We start from the raw sequence: 21,846 nt of genomic DNA on the forward strand, positions 1-21,846 counted from the left end.
ACAACACAAGGAAAAATATTTATTTTAGTTAGCTAAGGACCAGAAAACAAGTATTTATTTTATATATATATATATATATATATATATATTATTTTCTTTAAACTAAATGAATGAGAGAGACCACCATGACGGGTGAGAACATGGGATAAATTTGCCTTTTTTTTCTTAATTTAAAAAAAAAATTTGTGTGGTTTGTGTCCTTGTGACGGTGCAGGTGTTTGTTTGTGTGTGTGTTGTAAAAAAGAGCATTAACTAAGTGTTCTGCTTAGTTTATCCTTAACTAAGTAATAGTTAACAAAGCATTAACTGACCGTAAATAACTAAGTATTAACACTTACTTAATGCTTACTAGGTGTTAACTATGCATTAACTAACCCTTAATAGCATTAACAGTTAATTGTTGTAACCTTTTTGTAAAGTGAAATACTCTAAAGCCCTCTGCAAACACTGACCATTGAACACTGCAAGACTTTTTAAGAAATGTAAATATCGTTCATTCATCCAGATAACTCTAAGCACTAACCATGGCCATGCTAGATAGATAGACAGACAGACAGACAGACAGACAGACAGATAGAGATAGAGATAGAGATAGACAGACAGACAGACAGACTAACCATGGCCATGCTCTTCCTCCTCTTGGCCACGATCTTGACTTTCTTAGTTGGTTCTTTGGTGACGTCTTCGTTGTTCCTGAGCCATGAGACTTTGGGATACGGAGCGCCGGAGATGTAAGCGTCGATACGGATCTCCTCTCCCCTCTTCACACACACTCCCTCCTGCACGCGGGCGAACAGCGTCACCTTGGGTTTGTCTGGAATCAGAAGAAAAGGGAATTCAAATGAAGGTAGTTTTTTATTGAAGGTTTAAAGCCATAGGATCAGTGTTTGTTACTTTAAAGGCCATTAGCTCAACATTTGTTTTACTCAATATTAAAAAATCCCAACTTCTAAAACATTTACATCAACTAAACTTTCCATACTAATTTTTAGCACTTTTCTGAAGTTTATTACAGAAGGTAATTTGTACATGTCTTAACACATGCTGAACATGCTTTTTTAAAGACCTGTACATAATATTTTTTGATTGATAAAATAAAAAAGGGCTGAATCCAAAACATGTTATGTAAAAATGTTGGACACGTATCATTTGTAAAAATTAAATAAAGATTTTAACTCTGACTTTATTTTTAATTTGAAATATCTCACTTTGCATGTAATGAGTCTATATAATAAAATACTTTCACCTTTTAAGTTGAATTACTGAAATTAATTAAAGGCCTACTTCACCGGTTTGAATATGAAGGTGTATTGAATTCTGAGATCCTATGTAGTATAAATGTGCGAAAATTTTTTAAATCGGTTCATCCTAGCCTGAGAAAAGGCAGAAAGAGTGTTTTTTTTAACCCTATATTTCTCTTTCTCGTGACATCACAGAAAGAGAAATATAGGGTTAAAAAAAAACGTACTTTGTAAATATTACTGTGATGTCTTTTACTGTGATATTTTTGCGTTTCAACCTACCGACTGGATCTGCCGCCCTCATCATGGGTGAGCTTCTTGAGGGCTCACTGACTCCTGCAGCGTTTTCAGCCCGGACCCTGAACATATACTCTGCGTTCTCTGTGAGGCCGGTGGCCAGGTATTTGAACCTGAGCACCAGGTTGGGGTTAACCCTCTCGTATCTGTCCCCGCCTTTGATCATCTTCTCCAGGATGTATCCCTGGATGGCACAGCCTCCGTCGTACTCCGGAGCTTTCCATGTGACTGCGATGGTATTATTGGTCGGATCCATCACTCCAACCTGCACCGGTGGGTCTGGTTTCTCTGTTGTGGAGGGGATAGTGTTTAGGAGAGAGAGGGTTAATGTTAATGTTGGAGCCAAAACTATAAGGTTTAATAAAATGATACTGTATACAGGTGCATCTAATAACTATCCCAAGTTATAACCCTTAACAAAACTCTTCTTCTTTGTCCATATATTTATTTTGCTAACATGAGGATGCTACCACATTCACATGACAAAACAGACCAATTCTCGATCCAAAACTAACTTTTGATTGTTAGTCTATAGTTAAAAAAAAGCTTATAATAATACATTTTAGAAAAGCCCATTTATTTGGGTGACTGTGTCTCAGGTGGTAGAGCGGGTCGGCCAATGATCGAAGGGTTGGCGGTTCGATCCCCGCCCTGCCACTTGTGTCACGGTTGATGTGTCCTTGGGCAAGACACTTCACACACCTTGCCTTGTGTGAATGTCGATAGTTAAGCCTACTGCTATCAGTTTATGAATGTGTGTGTGAATGGTAACAGGTCTGCCTTGAAAAAGAGTCTCTGGTCTCAATGGGATTTACCTGTATAAATAAAGGTTAAAAAAAAAAAAGTCTTACGTTTGATTTCCTCGATGATGACTGGCGCGCGCAGCTCCAGATTCTGTCCGGCTCCGACCTTGTTGACGGCCTTCACTCTGAAGTAATACTCGCAGGTGACGTACAGGTCTTTGACGGTGTAAGTCAGGACGTTTTCCCCAGACATGCACGGGACGTAAGTCTTCTTGGAGCGCTCGCGACGTTCCAAAGTGTAGCTGATAATCTCTGTGCCACCATCGTCTTCTGGGGCTTCCCAAGAGATCTTACAGGAGTTCTTGGTGACTTCACTGGAGGAAATGTCTTTGCACTGACCGGGCAGTCCTGTAAAAGATAAGGAGAAAGAAAACAGGTTAAATTTCAACATCTAAAGCACTTACAATCAATTAAAACTTTTCATAAGCATTCTAGGGACATTCAGAAGGTTATTACAGAAGGATTAAAAAAAATAATTCATTGTCCTATTTTTATAAGAGATTTTCTTGCTCTGCACTGGTCAGTTTTGAGATTTATCTTCCACAACATGTCTTCTTTCATACTAGTATAAATCAAAGGTCCAAAATGTACATTCAGGTGTTTATTTGATATCAGTTTGCATCTTTATATTTCTCCTAAACAACTATCTTCAACAGACATGATCTCAACATTAGTTATTTTCAATACTCATAATTAGTTTGTTATTGCCATAATGTTCATATTCAATACAATTTCTTTTAAATTTTAATGTAAGTAATCAACTGGTTAAAAAAGTTACCCCTTTCACCTGCATTGTCACATATAATTAAAGCAAACAAATTCAAACAAGAAAACCACTTTATGATTATAAAAGATTTCTTACCGATGACTTTAACGTTGACGGTGCCTTCTGCCTTTCCCAGAGTGTTCTCGAGGGTAATGGCGTAGGCTCCCGCTTCGGTCCGCTTGCACTTGAGCAGGTCAAGGTGAGCTGTATTCATCTCCACACACATGGAGAGGCGGTCGCTGGCCTTACACTCCACTGTGTCCTTCTGCCACACCATCTTAGGCGTGGGGATGGCTCTGTAGGGCACGACCAGGTGCAGCTTATCCCCCTCGATCACTACCACATCCTGGGCCTCGAGGTTCATGGTTGGGGCACCTAAGGACCACAGCAGAAGGTTATTATTTAAGGGAATTTTAATATCAGGGTTTTAATGGTACCTATTTTAAAAGGTGTTGGGTGTAATATTGAGTATTTAGTATCATCTAGTGGTGGGATTGTAGATGTTGTTGTTTTTGTTTTTTTAACTAAATTGTTTGCATAAATAAAATAAAAATGGGAGGATGTTTTAAATGTAAAAAATAACTCAGAGTAATATATGATCCTACAATAAAGTATAATTTTTTTTGAAAATAAATACTTACAGTCGGGATCCTTGGTGAAGACCTTGTCAGAGATCTCCGATGGATCGCTCACGCCGACAGAGTTGATAGCACGAACTCTGATGACGTATTTCTTCTCCGGTTTGATTCCGTCCTCGATCTTAAAGTTGAGTTCTTTGATGGGTCTGTTGTTGACTCTGAGCCATTTCAGCTCGGGCCGGGCCTCTGCCACCTCCACGTGGTAGCCTGTGATAGGACAGCCACCGTTCTTTGCCGGCGTTTTCCACGTCACGTTGATGTGTTCCCTGCTAGCGTCTGGGATAGCCACTTCCTGGGGAGGGGATGGGGCACCTGGATGGACAAAGAACAATGCCAGGGTTAAGGCGAGACAATGCAGGCTCAATTTAATACAAAATATAATATTTTTTATGTAAATAATCAACTGGCAAAAACTTCACGATGATATTTAAAAGTTGAATATTTTACATTATCTGAATCATCTGAATATCTGAAATGTTTTCTTTCTGAATGAATTAAAAAAGATGTACGAAGAAATCCTTTTTCATGGCATTCACATGAATTTAAAGAGAGATACATTTGATTTGTTTATCAGTAAAAAAAAAAAAAAAAAAAAAAAAGCATTACAGTTAGATGAACCTCAAAAGCTCAAAAATTGAGTAAGCAGAATGGATTTCTATTGAATATCTTAAGCGTTAATGAGTGTGTGAAATGTAACGTGGGAATGGGAACAGGTCTCCCTTGAAAAAGAGTCTCCGGTCTCAATGGGATTTACCTGTATAAATAAAGGTTAAAAAAAAAATTGCTATAAATATATGTCTGTTAACTTACTAGTAGCGTCTTCGATGGTGAGGATCTCGGTGGGTTCGCTGGGATCTCCCACTCCGGCCTCGTTCTCGGCCCGGACCTGGAACTGGACCTCTGTTCCTTCATCCACGTCCGTCACCTTGAACATGGTCTGCTTGTCTGGAGTCTTACAACACTTCAGCCAGCGGGTTCCAAGCTTCTCCTTCTTCTCAATCACATACCTGACACAAGAGGGGATTGTGTTATAGAATATGTGTTTAAATGTACTGGAATTATTTTTATTTTTTTTACATATTTATAGAAATGTCTACACTGTAAAAATTTGTTAAAAAAACTCAAAAGTTCAAGTCAACTGTCCGCACTAGATTTTTTTAATTTTAAGGCTAAAACTAAAACTCGGAAGTTAGAAGGAGAACTGCCTTCATTTGAGCCAACTAATCATCTTTTTTTTGATAATCGGTCAAAAGGTTGATTCAAACCTTTCAGTTATATATATCTTCTGCGATTCAGAAACAGTGTTAAAACCGTCAAAAAACGAAAAATAACAACAACTTTTTTTTCTCAAGATCATGAGATAAAGGCATTAATAACATATTGTTTAAGCTTGGTATTTCTCGTCTACGTCATATAAATCTACACAGTAGTTGTACAGCAGTTTCTGGTCTTACTTAGTGATGGGTCGTCCACCGTTGCTCTTTGGCGCTTCCCATTTCAGCTCCACGTGTCTCTTGGTGACTTCCAGCACCGTCAGAGCGTAGGGAGGCCCAGGGGTGGCTGCACAGAACAAGACAAGCATTACCCATCTGCACTATTATGTAGACATCCTTGTGTCCCATAAAAAATATTGTAGACAATTTTGTTAGTTTTGCTGCAAGCTAAACGGATGATAGCACTATTAAGAAAAATTGTAAATAGTCCAAGTATTGGTAAATAGTTCAAATAAATGTCTGTCTGTATGTGTACCCTTTGAAAAACAAGTCAGATATTCTATGAAGGGTAAAAACCAGACAGATTTGAAAAGAGATAATGAAAGGAAAAGAAAGGATAAACAGGCAGGAAAATTGTTAAAAAGTAATTAAGAAATTTAATCTAAATGGCAATACTCTATCCGTCAAGCTATGATGCTTTAAACTGTTAAGAACTTACTGAAAAAAAGAAAAGAAAAATTAGCAGCGAGATAACAACTTTTATACATGTTTTTGTAAAAAATAAATAAAAAATAATAATAAAAGAACTGATGTTGATTAGTATGTTCTATTTTACAAATAAAATATTTGAAATTCAAATAAATCGACCCTGTACATAATCACATGCTACTCTTATTGACAAACTTCATTGTTTTTATTTCCAAACATTATCGCCTACAAATAACACTTTTTTAAGAAACTTACTGAAGGTGTCTTTGGCGAGCACAGCATCTTCCATCTCACAGAATTCTCCCATTCCGACGGCGTTTTCAGCGGCTACGCGGAACACGTACAGCGACCCTTCGTTGAGCGGGGACACTGTGTATTTACGCTCTCTGACGGTGGTGTCTACGGACTGCCAAGCCTTACGCCTGACGTCACGTTTCTCCACCACGTAGTTAGAGATGGAAGAGCCGCCGTCACTGCTCGGAGCCTTCCACTTCAGATCGGCGTTTGTCTTTGTGATGTTGGTCACTTCCAGCCACTGAGGAGCGGATGGAGGGTCTAGGGGAATGGGATAGTAAACAATGCAATGAATTAATGAAGGAATCAAAGTTTATTATGGGGTTAATTCACAAATTATCTGATTTATTGAGACATTATTTGACTTGTAAACATGCTGAAAATGCATTTTTTTTTTATATATAATAAAGATTTTAACTCTGGCTTTATCTAGCATCTAGGGACTTTTAAATTTAAATATAATAAGTAAGATATTGGGAAATTTGCATATCTATTCTAAAATCTGTCAAAAAAAACACAATTGTTTTAATGTGAGTAATCAACTTGCAAATTCTCACTATGATATTTATAAGTTAAAACATTTTACCACAATAAAATGCCTCGAAGGGCTGTAAAAAATAAAATAAAATAAAAAAATCATTATAATTTTTAATTTTTGAAGGTACACTACTTACAGAGCCTCTCCTTGCAGACCACTGGTTCACTTGGATCACTTGGTTCGCTCTCTCCGGCCTTGTTGACGGCCTTCACTCTGAAAGAATACTCCTCCTTCTCTTTCAGACCCTGGAGCTGGTGTTCAAGCTGAGATATATCTTCTGCGATCCTGACCCACTCCTCACTGCCTGTCTTCTGGAACTCAATGATGTAACCTTCGATCTTAGCGCCTCCGTCATGCTCTGGTCGGGTCCAACCCAACAGAACGGTGGTTTTACCCACTTCCCTGATGGTGGGTTTACCGGGAGCCCATGGAGGATCTGAGGGAGATAATGGGGGGTGTTATTAGAATCATTCAAGCATTAAAACAAAAGGTGTTAGCAGTCTCCATGGGCCACTTGACAAGAACATTTTCGGAGACATTTAAAATTGTGAATTTGAAACGTTCGCATAGAAATGTATTGGGTTTTTTCATAATTATTTTTTTTTTCTTTCATATTTTTCTAACAAATCATTTATCATATTTATATATATTTATTCTCAACTTGAAAAGCAAATTGTCCGAGACAAAATATGAAAGAAAAAAAAAGAATTATGAAGAAACAAGAGCAGCAGTGATTAACATGGTACACACCGATAGGATCTTTGATGAGGATGGGATCGGTCTCTACGCTTGGTTTTCCAGGTCCAGCCAAATTCTCAGCCAGGACACGGAAGCGGTACTTCTTCTTAGTCGGAAGTCCCTTCACCCTGGAAAACATTATACAAACATTGATTGATTGATTGATTGATTGATTCAATTTATTTCAGACAAATCAAAATTACAAAACAAAATGAAAAGCATGAAAATACAAAAAAATGTTGTTCAAATGATTTCACAAAAAAATAAAAATAACACATTGAATTGATATGCCTGAAAAGGAGTAGGAAGAAGTATAACTTATTTAATCCTACCCCTTTTCCACAGCTCAATAATTCATATTTATATTAGCTTCCTGTGTTCCTTATAATCTCTTTTACAAATCTATACAATTTGTCATACTATATTTAATATTTTATATATGATATGTACAATCCATACAAATATACAACTCCATATATCTATATCCATTATATACATACATCTATACAAACATATGTCTAACATTATGAAAATATCAAACAGATTTATTTAAATATTTTTAATTATTCCTGAAATGTATTGGTTTTATTTATTTTTATTTTTATTTTTAATTTAACAAATGTTTTTTTATTAAATGTTCTACTTATTACATGGACTATTACAACTTTTATTTTCTTTATTTATACAGGTAAATCCCATTGAGACCGGGGACTCTTTTTCAAGGGAGACCTGTTCCCTGTTCCCGTGTTACCATTCACACACAGAGAGCAGGCTAACTATCGGGAGCAATTTAGGATTCAGTGTCTTGCTCAGGGACACTTCGGCATGTGGTGGTGAGACGGGAGATTGAACCACTGACCCTGGAATTGAGTGGACAAAAGCCCTAACCATTTCACCACAGCCGCCCCACATATCCAAATGCAAAACAATTCACTTTAAAACACGACAAATACAGCTCCGGAAAAAATTAAGAGACCAGTCTGGATTTTTCTTCAACGGAAATCTCTTAATGACAAAACATATATTGGAATTTGGTAGAAATGTCGTCGGTAGTTTATATTATAAAACCAAAATGTTCATTCTACTCAAACATATGCCTATAAATAGTAAAACGAGAGATACTGAACATTTGGGGTGGTCTCTTTTTCCTTTTTCAATATATTTATTGCAGCTTTTTTCATTGAGAGTGGTCTCTTAATTTTTTTCTCCAGAGCTGTATATCTTTTACGATATTATAGCTAATACACTTTAAAACATAACAAATATATCTTTACACGATTGTACAGCTGCGATTACTCACCTTAATGTTGTGTCCTTGACGGGTAGTTTGTTGCATCTGATCCACTTGTCTGTCTCTTGGTCAAACTTCTCCACCCAGTAGCCAGTGATGGGGCTGCCTCCATCCTCGTCCGGCTCAAACCACGTCAGGGTCACGGAGTCCTTAGCGATATCTGAGGGAGTCACTCTGACTGGGGCACCGGGAGGGTCTGAAACGGCAGGACATTATGAGATTTATTATTTATTTAATTAATAATTATAATTGTTTTAAATTATTATTTTTTTTAATATTTTTACATGTTTTTATTTTATTTTTTTAAACATTAGATATTTCTGAAAATGATTTTCAACTTCAAACTCGTTGTTGCAAAGTCTTAACCAAGTATCTACATTTGACAGACAGATAGATGGATAGATAAAAAGATAGTTGGATAGATAGATAGATAGATAGATAGATAGATAGATAGATAGATAGATAGATAGATAGATAGATAGATAGATAGATAGATAGATAGATAGATAGATAGATAGATAGATAGATAGATAGATAGATAGATAGACAGACAGACAGACACACAGACAGACACACAGACACACAGACATACAGACAGATAGAGTAATGTTAAAAAAAACACCTACCGAAGGAATACTTGGCGATGACTGGCACGTGCACTGCGGGTTCTCCGATGCCGTACTGGTTCTCAGCACTGATCCTGAACACGTACTCCTTCAGCGCGGCGAGCTTGCAGGCTTTGAAGGTCGTGTGTTTGACTGTGGCGGACATCTTCACCCATTCCTCCTTGTCCATCAGACGGCTCTCGACGATGTAGTTAGTGATCGGGGATCCGCCGTCGTCTCTGGGAGGATTCCACGCCATGAAGCAAGACTCGTTGGTGACCTCGGAGATGTCGAAGGCGGCGGGAGGGCCCGGTTTGTCTGAGGTGGAGAGGAGATAGAGAAGATAAATCACAATGTAATGTGTACAGTAAATTATATATATTATAGTACTTTTAAAATGAGTTAATTTAGTCATGAGTTGTAATATATACATTATATATACATTTTCTACCTCAAAAAATGTTTTAATAATTTTTTTAACAACAAAGAAATAACTGTAATTTCACATACAATTTGAAAACAGTGATATCATTTAGTTTGGGCTACATATAATAGCAGTATAATCAATCAATCAATCAATCAATCAATCAATCAATCAATCAATCAATATATATATTTTCATTTAACCAGGTAAAATTCATAATATAAGTTAGATTTTGATGAATCAGATAATGGTAAATGGACTTGACTTATATAGCGCTTTTTAGCCGATTTTCTCAGCCCCAAAGCGCTTTACATTTCTTACCACATTCACCCATTCACACACACACTCATACACCGATGGTTATTTAATAAAGAATTATCTGTACCAAGAATGTTGACATCGATGGTGGCAGTGGCGCGCCCGCAAGCGTTGACGGCCTCGATGATGTAGGTCGATGTGTCTGATCTTGTGGTTTTCTCGATGGTCAGTTTAGAGTGTCCGGGCGGGGTTTCGATGGTTGTGCGTTCGTCTGCCTTTAGGACGTGGTCGGCTTTGGTCCATTTGACTTTGGGGTCGGGCTTTCCCTTGACCTCGGCCGGGAGCTCGATCTTTGAACCGGCTCTGGCTGTCAGACCGGCCAGAAGCTTCACATCCAACTGGATCTCTGGAGGCTCTGAAAAGGGTTTAAAAAGGAACGAAGATTTGAAAATTGACATCTTGAAAAATCGCTTATCACATTGATTCTTTTTTTTTGTAATAAGTATTTTTTTGAGCTTTTATACACCACTGTCACATTGAAATCAAATTGTAGTCAACATAACAATTGACATCTTAACATTTATCTATCACACTGTTTTATGTTGTTGTTGTTTTTTAATGTTTTTTATTTGGGTCAAAAAAAAAGAATTTTTTTTTTAAAGTTTTTTTGGCACAAGAAAAATACACAAAAAAGGAACAACTGCTACTGTTTTATGGTCTACTACATCTGGTCACATTTTGCATATGTGCACTGAATTAACATCTGTAAATTGTGTCCAGCTGTTATATGCCAAAAACTCCATATAAAATCCATGCTCCAGCATTCACACTAATTAGTGTGTATATATACACACACTAATTAAAGTATATATATAAAACAAAGTGGCTGATTTACCTCTGGCATCGACGGCTTGGATCTCATCAGTGGCCCTGCATGGTCTGCTGGCTCCCAGCTTGTTGAATGCTCTGATCCTGTAGGCGTACCACTGGTTCTCCACCAGGCCTGTGACATGGAACCTGGGAAAGCAAAACAGATTTTAAATTTTTTATTAGATAATTTTTTGGGGCGTTTTCAAGCTTTATTAGATAGGACAGAGTTGAAATGGGGAGACAGAAAGAGAGGGGGGATGACCTGCAGTAAAGGTCCACGGGTCGGATTTCAACCCGCGACCACTGCAACACAGGCGGGAGCCAATATGGTACACGCTCTATTCACTACGCCACCAGAATATATTTTATTTACTTTTAGTTTAGTTTTATTTGTGCCACGACTTACTTCAGGTCGGGGCTGGGTTCACCGCATGGCTCCCATTTTTCTGTTCCACGTTGACACCTGTCCACCACGTAGCCTTTGATGGGGGCGCCGCCATCGTAACGAGGAGCCTCCCAGGACAGGAAGATGGTCTTAGCGCTCTTATCACGCCATTTCAGGTTCTCAGGGGGATCGGGAATAGCTGGGGAGGGAAATAAACATTATGTAGGTGAGATTTTTTTCAGATTTTGTGTATGTGGGTCTTTCTAACCTTCTAAGTAGAGTACGCCATGTTAGTTGTTCATTTTGTTTTGTCTTTTGTTTGTGTGTTCGCTTTTACAGTTGTGTGTTTGTGTTTAAAAAATGTTCCAATGTGAAATATATGGAGTTTTCTAGGCAGTTATATGGAATTTGGAAATGGTTCTACGCTGATGATACACTGCTTTTTCGTCCTAAATTTCACATATTTTTCTGCTCCTAAATTCTGATAAAAAACAGGAAAAAATTATTAAAATGACTTAACTTAACATGACTGAATGGTGATTCTGGATATTCCTAAAAACATACTAAACTAAAGACACGTTCCCTTGATAAACCTTATGAACTCTGCTTCACTCCGACAGAAAAAAAAATCTGGGCAACAATTGTTATGAGCTCATTTAAAGTGCTAATTTTTCTGTCCCTAAAAATGAAAATGTAATAAAAAAAAAAGAAAAATAAATAAAAATTACTTGACATTACTTAGGATTCTGAATATTCCTAAAAACATTATCCTATCTTGTAGAAACTAAAAGACCTTTGCCCTATATCTCTTTTAAAGTCGGCTAAACTCCGACAGAGTAAATACTTATTAATATATTTTAACAAATTTAGACATATTATTTTTAATCTGCCCCACATAAACTGTAACTGTTTTGGCTAAGCAATGTTCTTCTTCTCCATTTTCGGAATGTTTAAATAGTTTTTGTCTCCTTGTAAACGGTTGTGTATTTGTATTTGTATTGTTTATTGTGTATTTGTAAAACTCGACGTCATTGTGAAAGAGGGTCACCCCCTCAATTGATCTTTCAAGGTTAAATAAAGGAAAATGAATGATATGAATGACTCACTGGCGGGGGATGAGACGTTGACGGGCTCGTCGATGTACGCCGGCTCTCCTGGTCCGCACTTGTTGCAGGCGATGACGCTGAACAGATATTCCTTTCCTTCAACTACGTCTGTGACTGTGTGCTCAAGGTCCAAGACGCCAGCAGCAACCTGGGGAAAATATATAATAATTTACCCAAACGAAAACCTTATCTAGATTTAATTAATTCAGACATCCTTTCCACTTTCAAGTCCCATCTCAAAACACATCTTTTTAAACTGGCATATCCCGGCTTTTTCTCAAACTTTTCAGACTCTGTACGATCCCTGATAATTGAATCGGAAGTTGTCACATCTCATAACAGAAAAACTATGCAAACTATTGCATTCATTTTCTAAGTTGAGCCAAAAGATGCCTTTTTAGAGTGTTTAAAGATTGGATGGTGGGGGGGGGGGGGGGGCGCCCTTAGCTCAGTTGGTAGGGCGTCCCCCCCATGGACCTCGGCCAGCAGTGGACCCGGGTTCGATTCCAGCCCGCGGTCATTCTCTGCATGTCACTCTGCCCCATTTCAACTCTGTCTCTACACTATCAATAAAAGCATAAAAATGCCAAAAAAAAAAAAAAAAAAAAAAGATTGGATGGTGTTTCTTTATCAAACTTCAAAAAATTAAATATTCTCTGAGAGGTTCTTTGAAGACATTTTACTGTAGGTGGCGCCCCTTCATTTCTCACTTCGATAAGCTTAGGTCACTTCCCGATGGCTAAGTAATAAACTTGTCCATTTGGTGACAAGGATACTCCTTTTGGGATTTGTATGAGTGTGTGTACATGTGATGTATTTGTCTTTTTTTGATATGTTTTTTTAAAAAAAAATTTGTGTCTTTTCCATGTGTCCAACGATAGTTTGAGATGTGGGGTGGGTGGGGGTTGTGAATGTTGAAATCAAAATTCAATAAAAATCGTTTATGGAAAAAAAAAGATTGTATGGTGTACCTTGGCCCAGGTCTTGCGAGACACTTCTCTCTTCTCGATCTGGTAGTGAGTGACTGGACTTCCTCCGTCGTGATCGGGAACTTCCCACATCAGGTGGACGTGTTGACGCGTCACCTCCGCACACTTGAAGTCTTTGGGAGCACTAGGGCATGCTGGGAAAATAAACAGAGCAGATAATATATTAGAGATATATGCAAAAAATAAAATAAAAATAATTCTATCTATCTATCGTTTACGTTTTTACATTATATTATGTTACATTATGTTGATAGTATAGTTCATCTCCACATTTAGAATTATCTTTATACTTTTTCTATCTTGGAATACACCCTTAAGAAATTGATAGTCTACCATATCAGGGTTGGGGTTCGTGAAATTAAAGTTTCCAAATTTGTGTTTGGTCCAAAAATAAACAAAAATGTTTCCAGTTAACACACTTTAAATATTTAAAAGCATTTGTCTTATTTCCTTGCCAGGCTGTCTTTCTAAATAATAATCTGTTCTTAATGACCTGCCTGGTTCAATAAAGGTAAAATAAAATAAAGTAACCAGCATATTTTAAAATGTCCGATAAATCAAATTTCTTACCGATGACGGTGACTTCGATGTCTCCCGACACAGAAGTGACGTCATTCTCCAAAGTGAGCGAGTAGATTCCTTTGTCTGGTCTCACGCTGGGTGAGATGGTGAGCTCTGTGTAGGTAGGCTTGGTCACCATTGTCACGCGATCGTCAGAGGTAGACAGTTCCTTATCTCCGAAGGTCCACTTGGCAACGGGCGTGGGATATCCGGTTATTGGGACTCTAATGGTGAGTGGTCGAGGTGCAATCACTTCCAGGCCATTCCTGAACGCACTCATGTCGAAGTTTGGACCCACTGTAAGCATAGAACAAAGGGGTTTTTAATTAGCGAGAAGGAGGTTTTAGTGCCATCTAGTGGGTTGATTCAGTACTGCAGGCAGGAATCAATAAGATATTTATTTTTATTTTTTGGAAATGAAAAAGACTGAATAGGCTTTAACTTTGTAGCTTAGATAACTCAAACTATATTAATTTTTTAATTTTGAACAAAACGTTTTTTTTCCCTTCTTTATGATCACAATAATAACATGTACCTAGAACACTGAGGTAATTTAAGTTCCCTCATTGTAAGTAAATAATATTAATAATATAATATTAATGATTTTTTTAATCAAGAACCTTATAAACTAATTATTTTTCTTTTAAGCATTTAGATTCAGTTCTTTTTAATACCAACAATCATCATTTTTTTTGATAAAAATGATCTTGTACCGTGTGGGTCGTCGGCGAGAAGCGGTCCGAGTTGTTCAGCTGGGTCAGACATGCCGGCGGCGTTCTCAGCCATCACTCTGTAGAAGTATTTCTGACCGGGTTTCAGACCAGAAATCTACAGGGAAAAACACCACAACTATTGTTTAGTTTTCAAAATATTTAAAAGTTACTCGTAGCACCTTAAAATAGTGGTCAAAATAAAATTAAGACCCTTGTAGTGAGAACCCTGATAAGACATTAAAGGTGAATGTGTGCAGTGTGACAAATGCATCAAGAAAAACTATATAAAAATAACATTCTTTGCACTGATGGTCTCGTTTGTAGTTAAATGTCAATTATGATCATCAGAGGAAAAATTAGACTGTTTCAGAAATATTTAAAAGTTCCTCATAGCACCTTTATATAGAGGTAACATAAAAAAAATTAAATAAAATTAAGACCTGTGAGTAAGAAAAGGTCTTGACCCAGCCTTGATACAATTTAAATAAAAAATGTTTTAATGCGTGTAAGGCCCTCTTTGTAAATACAAATGTGTTCTTAATGACCTGCCTGGTTAAATAAAGGCTATATAAAAAAAATTAAAAATAAAATAATTAAGACCCTGCTAGTACCCTGAATAAGACATTAAAAGGTGAATGTGTGCAGTGCGTACCCTGTAGGAAAGGTCTTGACACAGCCTGGCGTTGCATCTCATCCAGTTGTATGATCCATCGTCACATTTCTGGATGATGTAACCGGTGATCATGGAGCCTCCGTTACTGGCAGGTGTCTCCCAGGTCAGGGTGACAGCTGTCTGGATCTGATCACTGAAATGCAGGTTCAGAGGAGGGCTGGGTCTCTCTGTAGATACACAAGAACAATATAATGGAATTAGATTTTAGAAAGATCAATTCAAAACTTTTTTCATATAAACTGTAGATGTGTTAATGTATTTTATTTTTATTGTATGTTAATTAATTGCATGTTGACATCATTTGGTTAATGTCAACACATAAAACACAAACATTGTTTGATTTGGCCAACAAAGATAAAGTTGTATATTTTTATTAATTTTAAAAAGGATAAATTAAGAGTTAAAACAATCAAGTACTTTGATTCCTTTCAAAACAATTCAATTGTCAAATTTGAATATTTATATTTTTAAACATTTCTGAAAAACGTAATAGTAATTGTTTAAATTTCATTATGTTTATAATTTGCATGTATTGATAATAACTAATTAATACAAACTTGTGGCTTTTACAAACATTTAAGTGTCTTTGTAACTCACCAATGGGATCCATGATTTTAACAGGCTTGGTAGCAGCGCTGGGTCTGCCTATTCCGGCCTTGTTCTCAGCTCGGACTCTGAAGATGTATTCTTTGTTTTCCACGACGTCGTTAAGCGTTGCCGAGCGATCCTTAGCGCCACACACCATAGCCGCCTCCCACTTCACCGACGTCCTATCACGGAGCTCGATGACGTAGGAAGTGATCTCGGAGCCTCCGTCGAACTTGGGAGGTTCCCAGGTAACCGTGGCACCGTACCTGTTCACAATGCCAACTGCAACGTCTTCAGGTGCGTCAGGAACGTCTGATAGTGGCGGGAAAAAAAGACAAGTTTTAATATGTTATAACTTTTGAATTTTTGACTCGATAAGAATGGATGTAAATTAAGGGGTGCGAATACATAAGCTTTGTCTTTTTTTCTTTTCTAACCTTTATTTCTACAGGTAAATCCCATTGAGTCCGAAGACTCTTTTGCAAGGGAGACCTGTTCCCATTTACACGTTACCATTCACACACACATTCATACACCGATAGCAGGCTAACTATCAACATTCACACAAGGCAAGGTGGGTGAAGTGTCTTGCCCAAGGACACAACAACTATGACACAGGTGGCAGGGCGGGGATCGAACCTCAAACCCTTTGATCATCGGCCGACCCGCTCTACCACCTGAGCCACAGTCACCCTTTGGCTTCCTCTCACTCGTTTTCGGACATATATATATATAAATGACAGTTTATAATTATTGTTGTGTCATGTTATGTGTATTGTATGATGTGTCATACTTTTTTATTTAATTTATTTTTTTTAAAATAAAGGCTAAATTAATGATTTTCTGCGTGTCATACCAAACTTGTTCTTGGCTTGCACGGCTTCGTCTGTGGCTATCTATCTATCTATCTATCTATCTGTCTGTCTGTCTGTCTGTCTGTCTGTCTGTCTGTCTGTCTGTCTGTCTGTCTGTCTGTCTGTCTGTCTGTCTGTCTGTCTGTCTGTCTGTCTGTCTATCTATCTATCTATCTATCTATCTATCTATCTATCTATCTATCTATCTATCTATCTATCTATCTATCTATCTATCTAAATATGTATGTAAGTTTAAGCAGGGATTTTTTCCGCGTGTCTTACCAAACTTGTTCTTGGCTTGCACCGCTTCGTCCGTGGCGACGGTTGGCCCGCTGCCGACCCTGTTGCGAGCGCACACTCTGAACAGATACTTGTTTTCCTTCTGCAGGCCGCTCACACAGTACTCTGGGGTGTCGGCTCTGTCTGTGGCCAGCGTCCACGTCTTACGCTTAATGTCGCGTCTCTCCACCACGTACGAGACAATCTTACTTCCACCGTCGGATTCCGGCTCCTCCCACGCCAAGCTGACCTCGCCATCAGTTGTGTCGACCACTCTGAGGTTCTTCACGGGCCCAGGGACGTCTGCAAACAAACCACATTGTTTAATATTGCTTGTTTATCCTAAATCGCCTTGTTTTTGTTATTATTTATTTGTTTTTGTCATTGTTGCTATTTTTGGAGAATTGTGGGAGCCTGTATGTACTGTATGTGTTTGTCTTGAATATATTGTTTTCTGTATTGTATGTTTTTCTGAGGACCCCCTCGAAAACGAGATGCTACATCTCAAGGGGCTTTTCCTCAAATAATTTTTTTTATTTGAAATGAAATATAGAACTCAAAAACTCAAAAAAGCAGTAAACACATGTTTTCCAATATATAAATACATCTTGACAGAATTGGAAATTGAGAAGCAACATAAGAGCTCAAAAGATCCAGAATTATATTAACATTCAGTCTATTTAACTCACCGATAACATCCAGGTTGATGATAGCTTCTCCGCGGCCGTGCTTGTTCTTGATAACGACCCTGTAGCGCCCCTGGTCTTCCTTCCTGGGGAACTTCAGCCGGTAGTCGGTCTTATCGGCGGACGTGTCTATGTTCTGGACGGGGAGACTGGTGGTCTCGAAGAACCACTCTGTGTCCGCGCGGGGATAAGCATCGTAGGGGACACTCATCACGAACGGCTTACCGGCGTCCGTTACCAAATGCTGGTCGGTGGTTTTGATCTTTGGAACGGCTGAAAAAAGAAAAAATTAAAAGCATTAAACCTGCAGTGTGTAGAATTTTGGGTTTTATTTCCTAGCAGATTTTGTAGAAAGTAATTATAATATCCATAAGTACATTTAATTTAGTGCATAATAGCTGAATTTTTTTTTTTTAATTATTATTTTTTCCCTTAGAAAAGGTCTCATATATGTCCATATTTCTGCATATTTTGGACCAAGGCCTAGTGCCGCCATCTTGAAAGTGTCATAGTTGGAATGTCATCAGATGCATTGTTTAAAATTTAGAATTGTTCTTGTCCTTGAAGGCCACTGTAGCTTCTGTTATTATTCTAAAGGGTTGGGGTTACCCAGGGAGCGTTGCATTCTAGAACTTTGTAGAACTTTCTTGATGATGTCATATTACACACTGCACCTTTAAGTCAAAGTATTCGATATTTATTTATACTTTCATCCATCTGAACAAAGTCAATGTACGTCAAGGAAAGTTTGTAACGTTGAAAAGAATTTGAGTCAAATTGGACTACGCTAATAAATAAAAATTCAGATGTTAAAAAAACTCCAAAACATAATTGTAAAATAATTTTTTTTTAAAAGTTTTAAAAATAAATAAATAAAAAATGTACCCTATGATCGGATTTTTTTTTAAATAATTTTCCATGAACACAAAATATTTTTTTCCACAATCTACTATTTCTACTGGACTCACCTGCCAGCTCCAGCTTGGCTCTTGCGTCCTTGTCCTTGGCTACGATCCTGTATTCTCCCTGATCGCGTGGTCTTATCTCACACACCTGTAGTCTGTGGACTTTACCCTCGCTGATCATCTGGTATTTATCTCCCTGTACGATTATCATGTTGTTTCTCATCCACTTCACTTCCACTCTGTCTTTGTTCAGCTCCACCTCGAACACAATGTCTGAGCCCGGAGGTTCAAACACATCCTGGGGCGGTCTCACGATCTCCACTGGGGTCTCTGTACCATGGAAGGAATGGACAATAGTTAACAACAGAGAAATAATCACATTACTGTTTTTATCTATTTATTTATTTGTTCGTTTTAAAACCCCTGCAAAACCCAAATCCCCATATCCTTTTAACTACAGCCGTGGAAAACATTAAGAGACCACTCCAAATGTTCAGCGTCTCTTGTTTTACTATTTAGAGGCATATATTTGAGTAGAATGAACATTTTGATTTTATAATATAAACTACTGACAACATTTCTACTAAATTCACAATAAAAATATTATCATTGAGAGCATTTCCATTAAGTAATGTAGAGATAAAGATTGAAGAAAAATCCAGACTGGTCTCTTCATTTTTTCCGCGGCTGTATGTCATTTGGTGAGTTAGTTGCATGATAGTTTAAAGATTTTGTCATTTAAGTTTGATACACTTTACAGAAATTCGATTTAGACGAGATGGGCTATGCTCTGCTTTGAGCTACGCAGAACACTCATGTTCCTTATTTATATTTTACTTTATACTGTCGTACTGTGTGGACTGTGAAGACCACTGAGGCTAATGTGTGTTTGTGATATTGGGCTATACAAAATATTATATATATATTTGATTTGAATTGATTTGATTTGATCCACATAAACAAACAAACCTTCTACAAAGAGCCTGGCCCTGGTCCTTCTCTCCTCGATTCCACAGGCGTATTCACATTCATCGTCTGGTCTGCAGACCTTTATCACCAGTCTGGCTATCTTCCCTTCTTTCTCCATGTGATATCTGAGAACACAAAGTCAAAAGGAGTCAAGGAAAATACTTCTAACACAGACACAGACACAATAATACAAATCATTTCTAGACTGTGGTGGTGCCTCTTACTATCTATCTATCTATCTATCTATCTATCTATCTATCTATCTATCTATCTATCTATCTATCTATCTATCTATCTATCTATCTATCTATCTATCTATCTATCTATCTATCTATCTATCTATCTATCTATCTATCTATCTATCCATCCATCCATCCATCCATCCATCCATCCATCCATCCATCCATCCATCCATCCATCCATCCATCCATCCACCCATCCACAATAACACAAATCATCTCTAGAATAATTATTTCCGTCCATACCTTGGTCCTTCTCTGATCTCCCGTCCGTTCCTGTACCACTTGGTCGTTGCCTTTTCTTTGCTCAGTTTGCACGTGAACTGCGCGTCCTCGAACTCCGTGATGGTTTGGTCTTTCAGCTGAGCGGTGAAGTCTGTCGGCGCTTCACTGATAATCAGCTCCGCGGAACACTTATCATCTCCCAACACGGCGGTGTATTCTCCCTCATCGTCCATAACACAGTCCTTGACGGTGAGCGAGTGTTTCATGCCGTCCACTCTGTACACAATGCGTTTGCTCAGAGTGATTTCTTGTCCGGCCTTCATCCATTTAACGGTGACGGACGGGCGGTTCACTTTGCACATGAAGCCAATGGTCATCTTCTCCTGAGTCTCCACGTCCTCGATGGGGTCAAGGAACTTCATTTTCTCCTCTGCGGAAAGAACAGGGAGTTTGGTGGGTTGAATTCAAGGATTCAGGAGTGAAATTTAAGCACTTTTTAATAATTTTCAATATTTAAAAAATAAAAGCATAAAATGCACAAACATCCAATAAAATTAAAAATACATCCTAAAATATAAATCTATGAAATAATGTCCTAAAATTAATTTTAAATATATAAAATAATATCAGAAAAATCAACTATTTTTTTAAAGTTGAAAATAATAAATATTTGTGAAAATTCAAAAATGTATTAATTAAAAAAAGGTAAATTGAATGTTTTGAAAAAGCTTAAACCATTATGCAAAAATAAATTACAAAAATTAAAATAAAAATCCCCCACAAAAAAGTTGAGAATAATACTAAGTGATTTACCTTTGACTTTAGCTTAAGCAAATATATCAAATAATGTCCTAAATAATAATAATAATAATAATAATAATAATAATAATAATAATAATAATAATAATAATAATAATAATAATAATTACACTAATTACACTAATAATAATAATAATAATAATAATAATAATAATAATAATAATAATAATACTACTACTAATAATAATAATAATAATAATGATGATGATGATGATAATAATAATAATAATAATAATAATAATAATACAAATAATAATAATAATAACAATAACAATAATAATAATAACAACAACAACAACAACAACAACACTAATAATAATAATAATAATATTAATAATAATAATAATAATAATAATAATAATAATAATAATAATAATAATAATAATAATAATAATAATAAAACCAAGTGATTTACCTTTGACTTTAGCCTCGGCTGAGCACTTGGCGTGTTCTCCTCTGTGATTGGTCAGATTGATGCTGTAGTGTGACACATCGGACTTCTGAGCCTCTTTGATCCTCAGAGTGAACACGTTGTCCCTCTGAAGCATTATGTACTTGCTGCTTTCAAATATGGTCTCTTCGTTCTTCAGCCATTTGGCCTTCGCTCCCTCGCTATTCGCCTCGCAGTTAAACACGATCTCACTCCCTTCCTTCACCTCTGTGTCTCGGATCGGAGTGATTATCCTCAGTTTCTCTGCAAGAAGGAGAACATACAGACTTATTAACAACAAAACATTTATTCTGGAATAACACACAGACTAGGGCGGATGGATTATAGCAAAATCCATGAATCGAAAATCATGAATGAACCGGGTTTATTTTTATCATCGTAGATATTGAAATCACGATTTATTTAACAAATTAGTTATTTAAGAAAATAATTAAATGGAAACAACACAGATTTACTGACTTTTTTTTCTTTTTTAACAGTGTATTTCCTCGAATTAAAAAATCTTGTTTAACAATAAAAATATATATATATTATTGCATCCTTCTTGAATTATTATAATATCATGTTAATAAATGTTATTTTCTCCCCAAAATATAAATTTTAGTTAAAGCCGTCTTACCTTGCATCATTTTGAACAACTTTCCATCCTTGTGTGGTGGGTGGATAGGTGGATAATGTGAGTAACATTAAATTTACGAATCTATAACTATTAAAAACTA

At 37.0% G+C, this 21,846-nt stretch overlaps 1 protein-coding gene across 1 annotated transcript in view; it reads right to left on the reverse strand.

The window, feature by feature from the left end:
• Window positions 1-21,846, reverse strand: part of ttn.1 (titin, tandem duplicate 1) — a gene marked incomplete at its 5' end in the record, with an annotated part of 234,322 nt that overhangs the window by 116,060 nt on the left and 96,416 nt on the right. The window contains 27 exons of the mRNA XM_080038532.1: window positions 618-814; window positions 1,524-1,826; window positions 2,390-2,689; window positions 3,204-3,482; window positions 3,749-4,057; window positions 4,556-4,752; window positions 5,200-5,305; window positions 5,923-6,222; window positions 6,636-6,935; window positions 7,250-7,365; window positions 8,538-8,724; window positions 9,155-9,451; window positions 9,943-10,230; window positions 10,711-10,832; window positions 11,092-11,269; window positions 12,177-12,324; window positions 13,148-13,299; window positions 13,736-14,023; window positions 14,440-14,554; window positions 15,092-15,279; window positions 15,710-16,012; window positions 16,837-17,136; window positions 17,523-17,792; window positions 18,488-18,754; window positions 19,394-19,518; window positions 19,879-20,287; window positions 21,092-21,370. Of these exons, the coding sequence (XP_079894658.1) occupies window positions 618-814; window positions 1,524-1,826; window positions 2,390-2,689; window positions 3,204-3,482; window positions 3,749-4,057; window positions 4,556-4,752; window positions 5,200-5,305; window positions 5,923-6,222; window positions 6,636-6,935; window positions 7,250-7,365; window positions 8,538-8,724; window positions 9,155-9,451; window positions 9,943-10,230; window positions 10,711-10,832; window positions 11,092-11,269; window positions 12,177-12,324; window positions 13,148-13,299; window positions 13,736-14,023; window positions 14,440-14,554; window positions 15,092-15,279; window positions 15,710-16,012; window positions 16,837-17,136; window positions 17,523-17,792; window positions 18,488-18,754; window positions 19,394-19,518; window positions 19,879-20,287; window positions 21,092-21,370 (6,323 nt within the window). The remainder of the gene's footprint in view (window positions 1-617; window positions 815-1,523; window positions 1,827-2,389; window positions 2,690-3,203; window positions 3,483-3,748; window positions 4,058-4,555; window positions 4,753-5,199; window positions 5,306-5,922; window positions 6,223-6,635; window positions 6,936-7,249; window positions 7,366-8,537; window positions 8,725-9,154; window positions 9,452-9,942; window positions 10,231-10,710; window positions 10,833-11,091; window positions 11,270-12,176; window positions 12,325-13,147; window positions 13,300-13,735; window positions 14,024-14,439; window positions 14,555-15,091; window positions 15,280-15,709; window positions 16,013-16,836; window positions 17,137-17,522; window positions 17,793-18,487; window positions 18,755-19,393; window positions 19,519-19,878; window positions 20,288-21,091; window positions 21,371-21,846) is intronic.

Source organism: Ammodytes marinus (assembly GCF_949987685.1).
Source record: "Ammodytes marinus genome assembly, chromosome: 12".
Taxonomy (NCBI): Eukaryota; Metazoa; Chordata; class Actinopteri; order Uranoscopiformes; family Ammodytidae; genus Ammodytes; species Ammodytes marinus.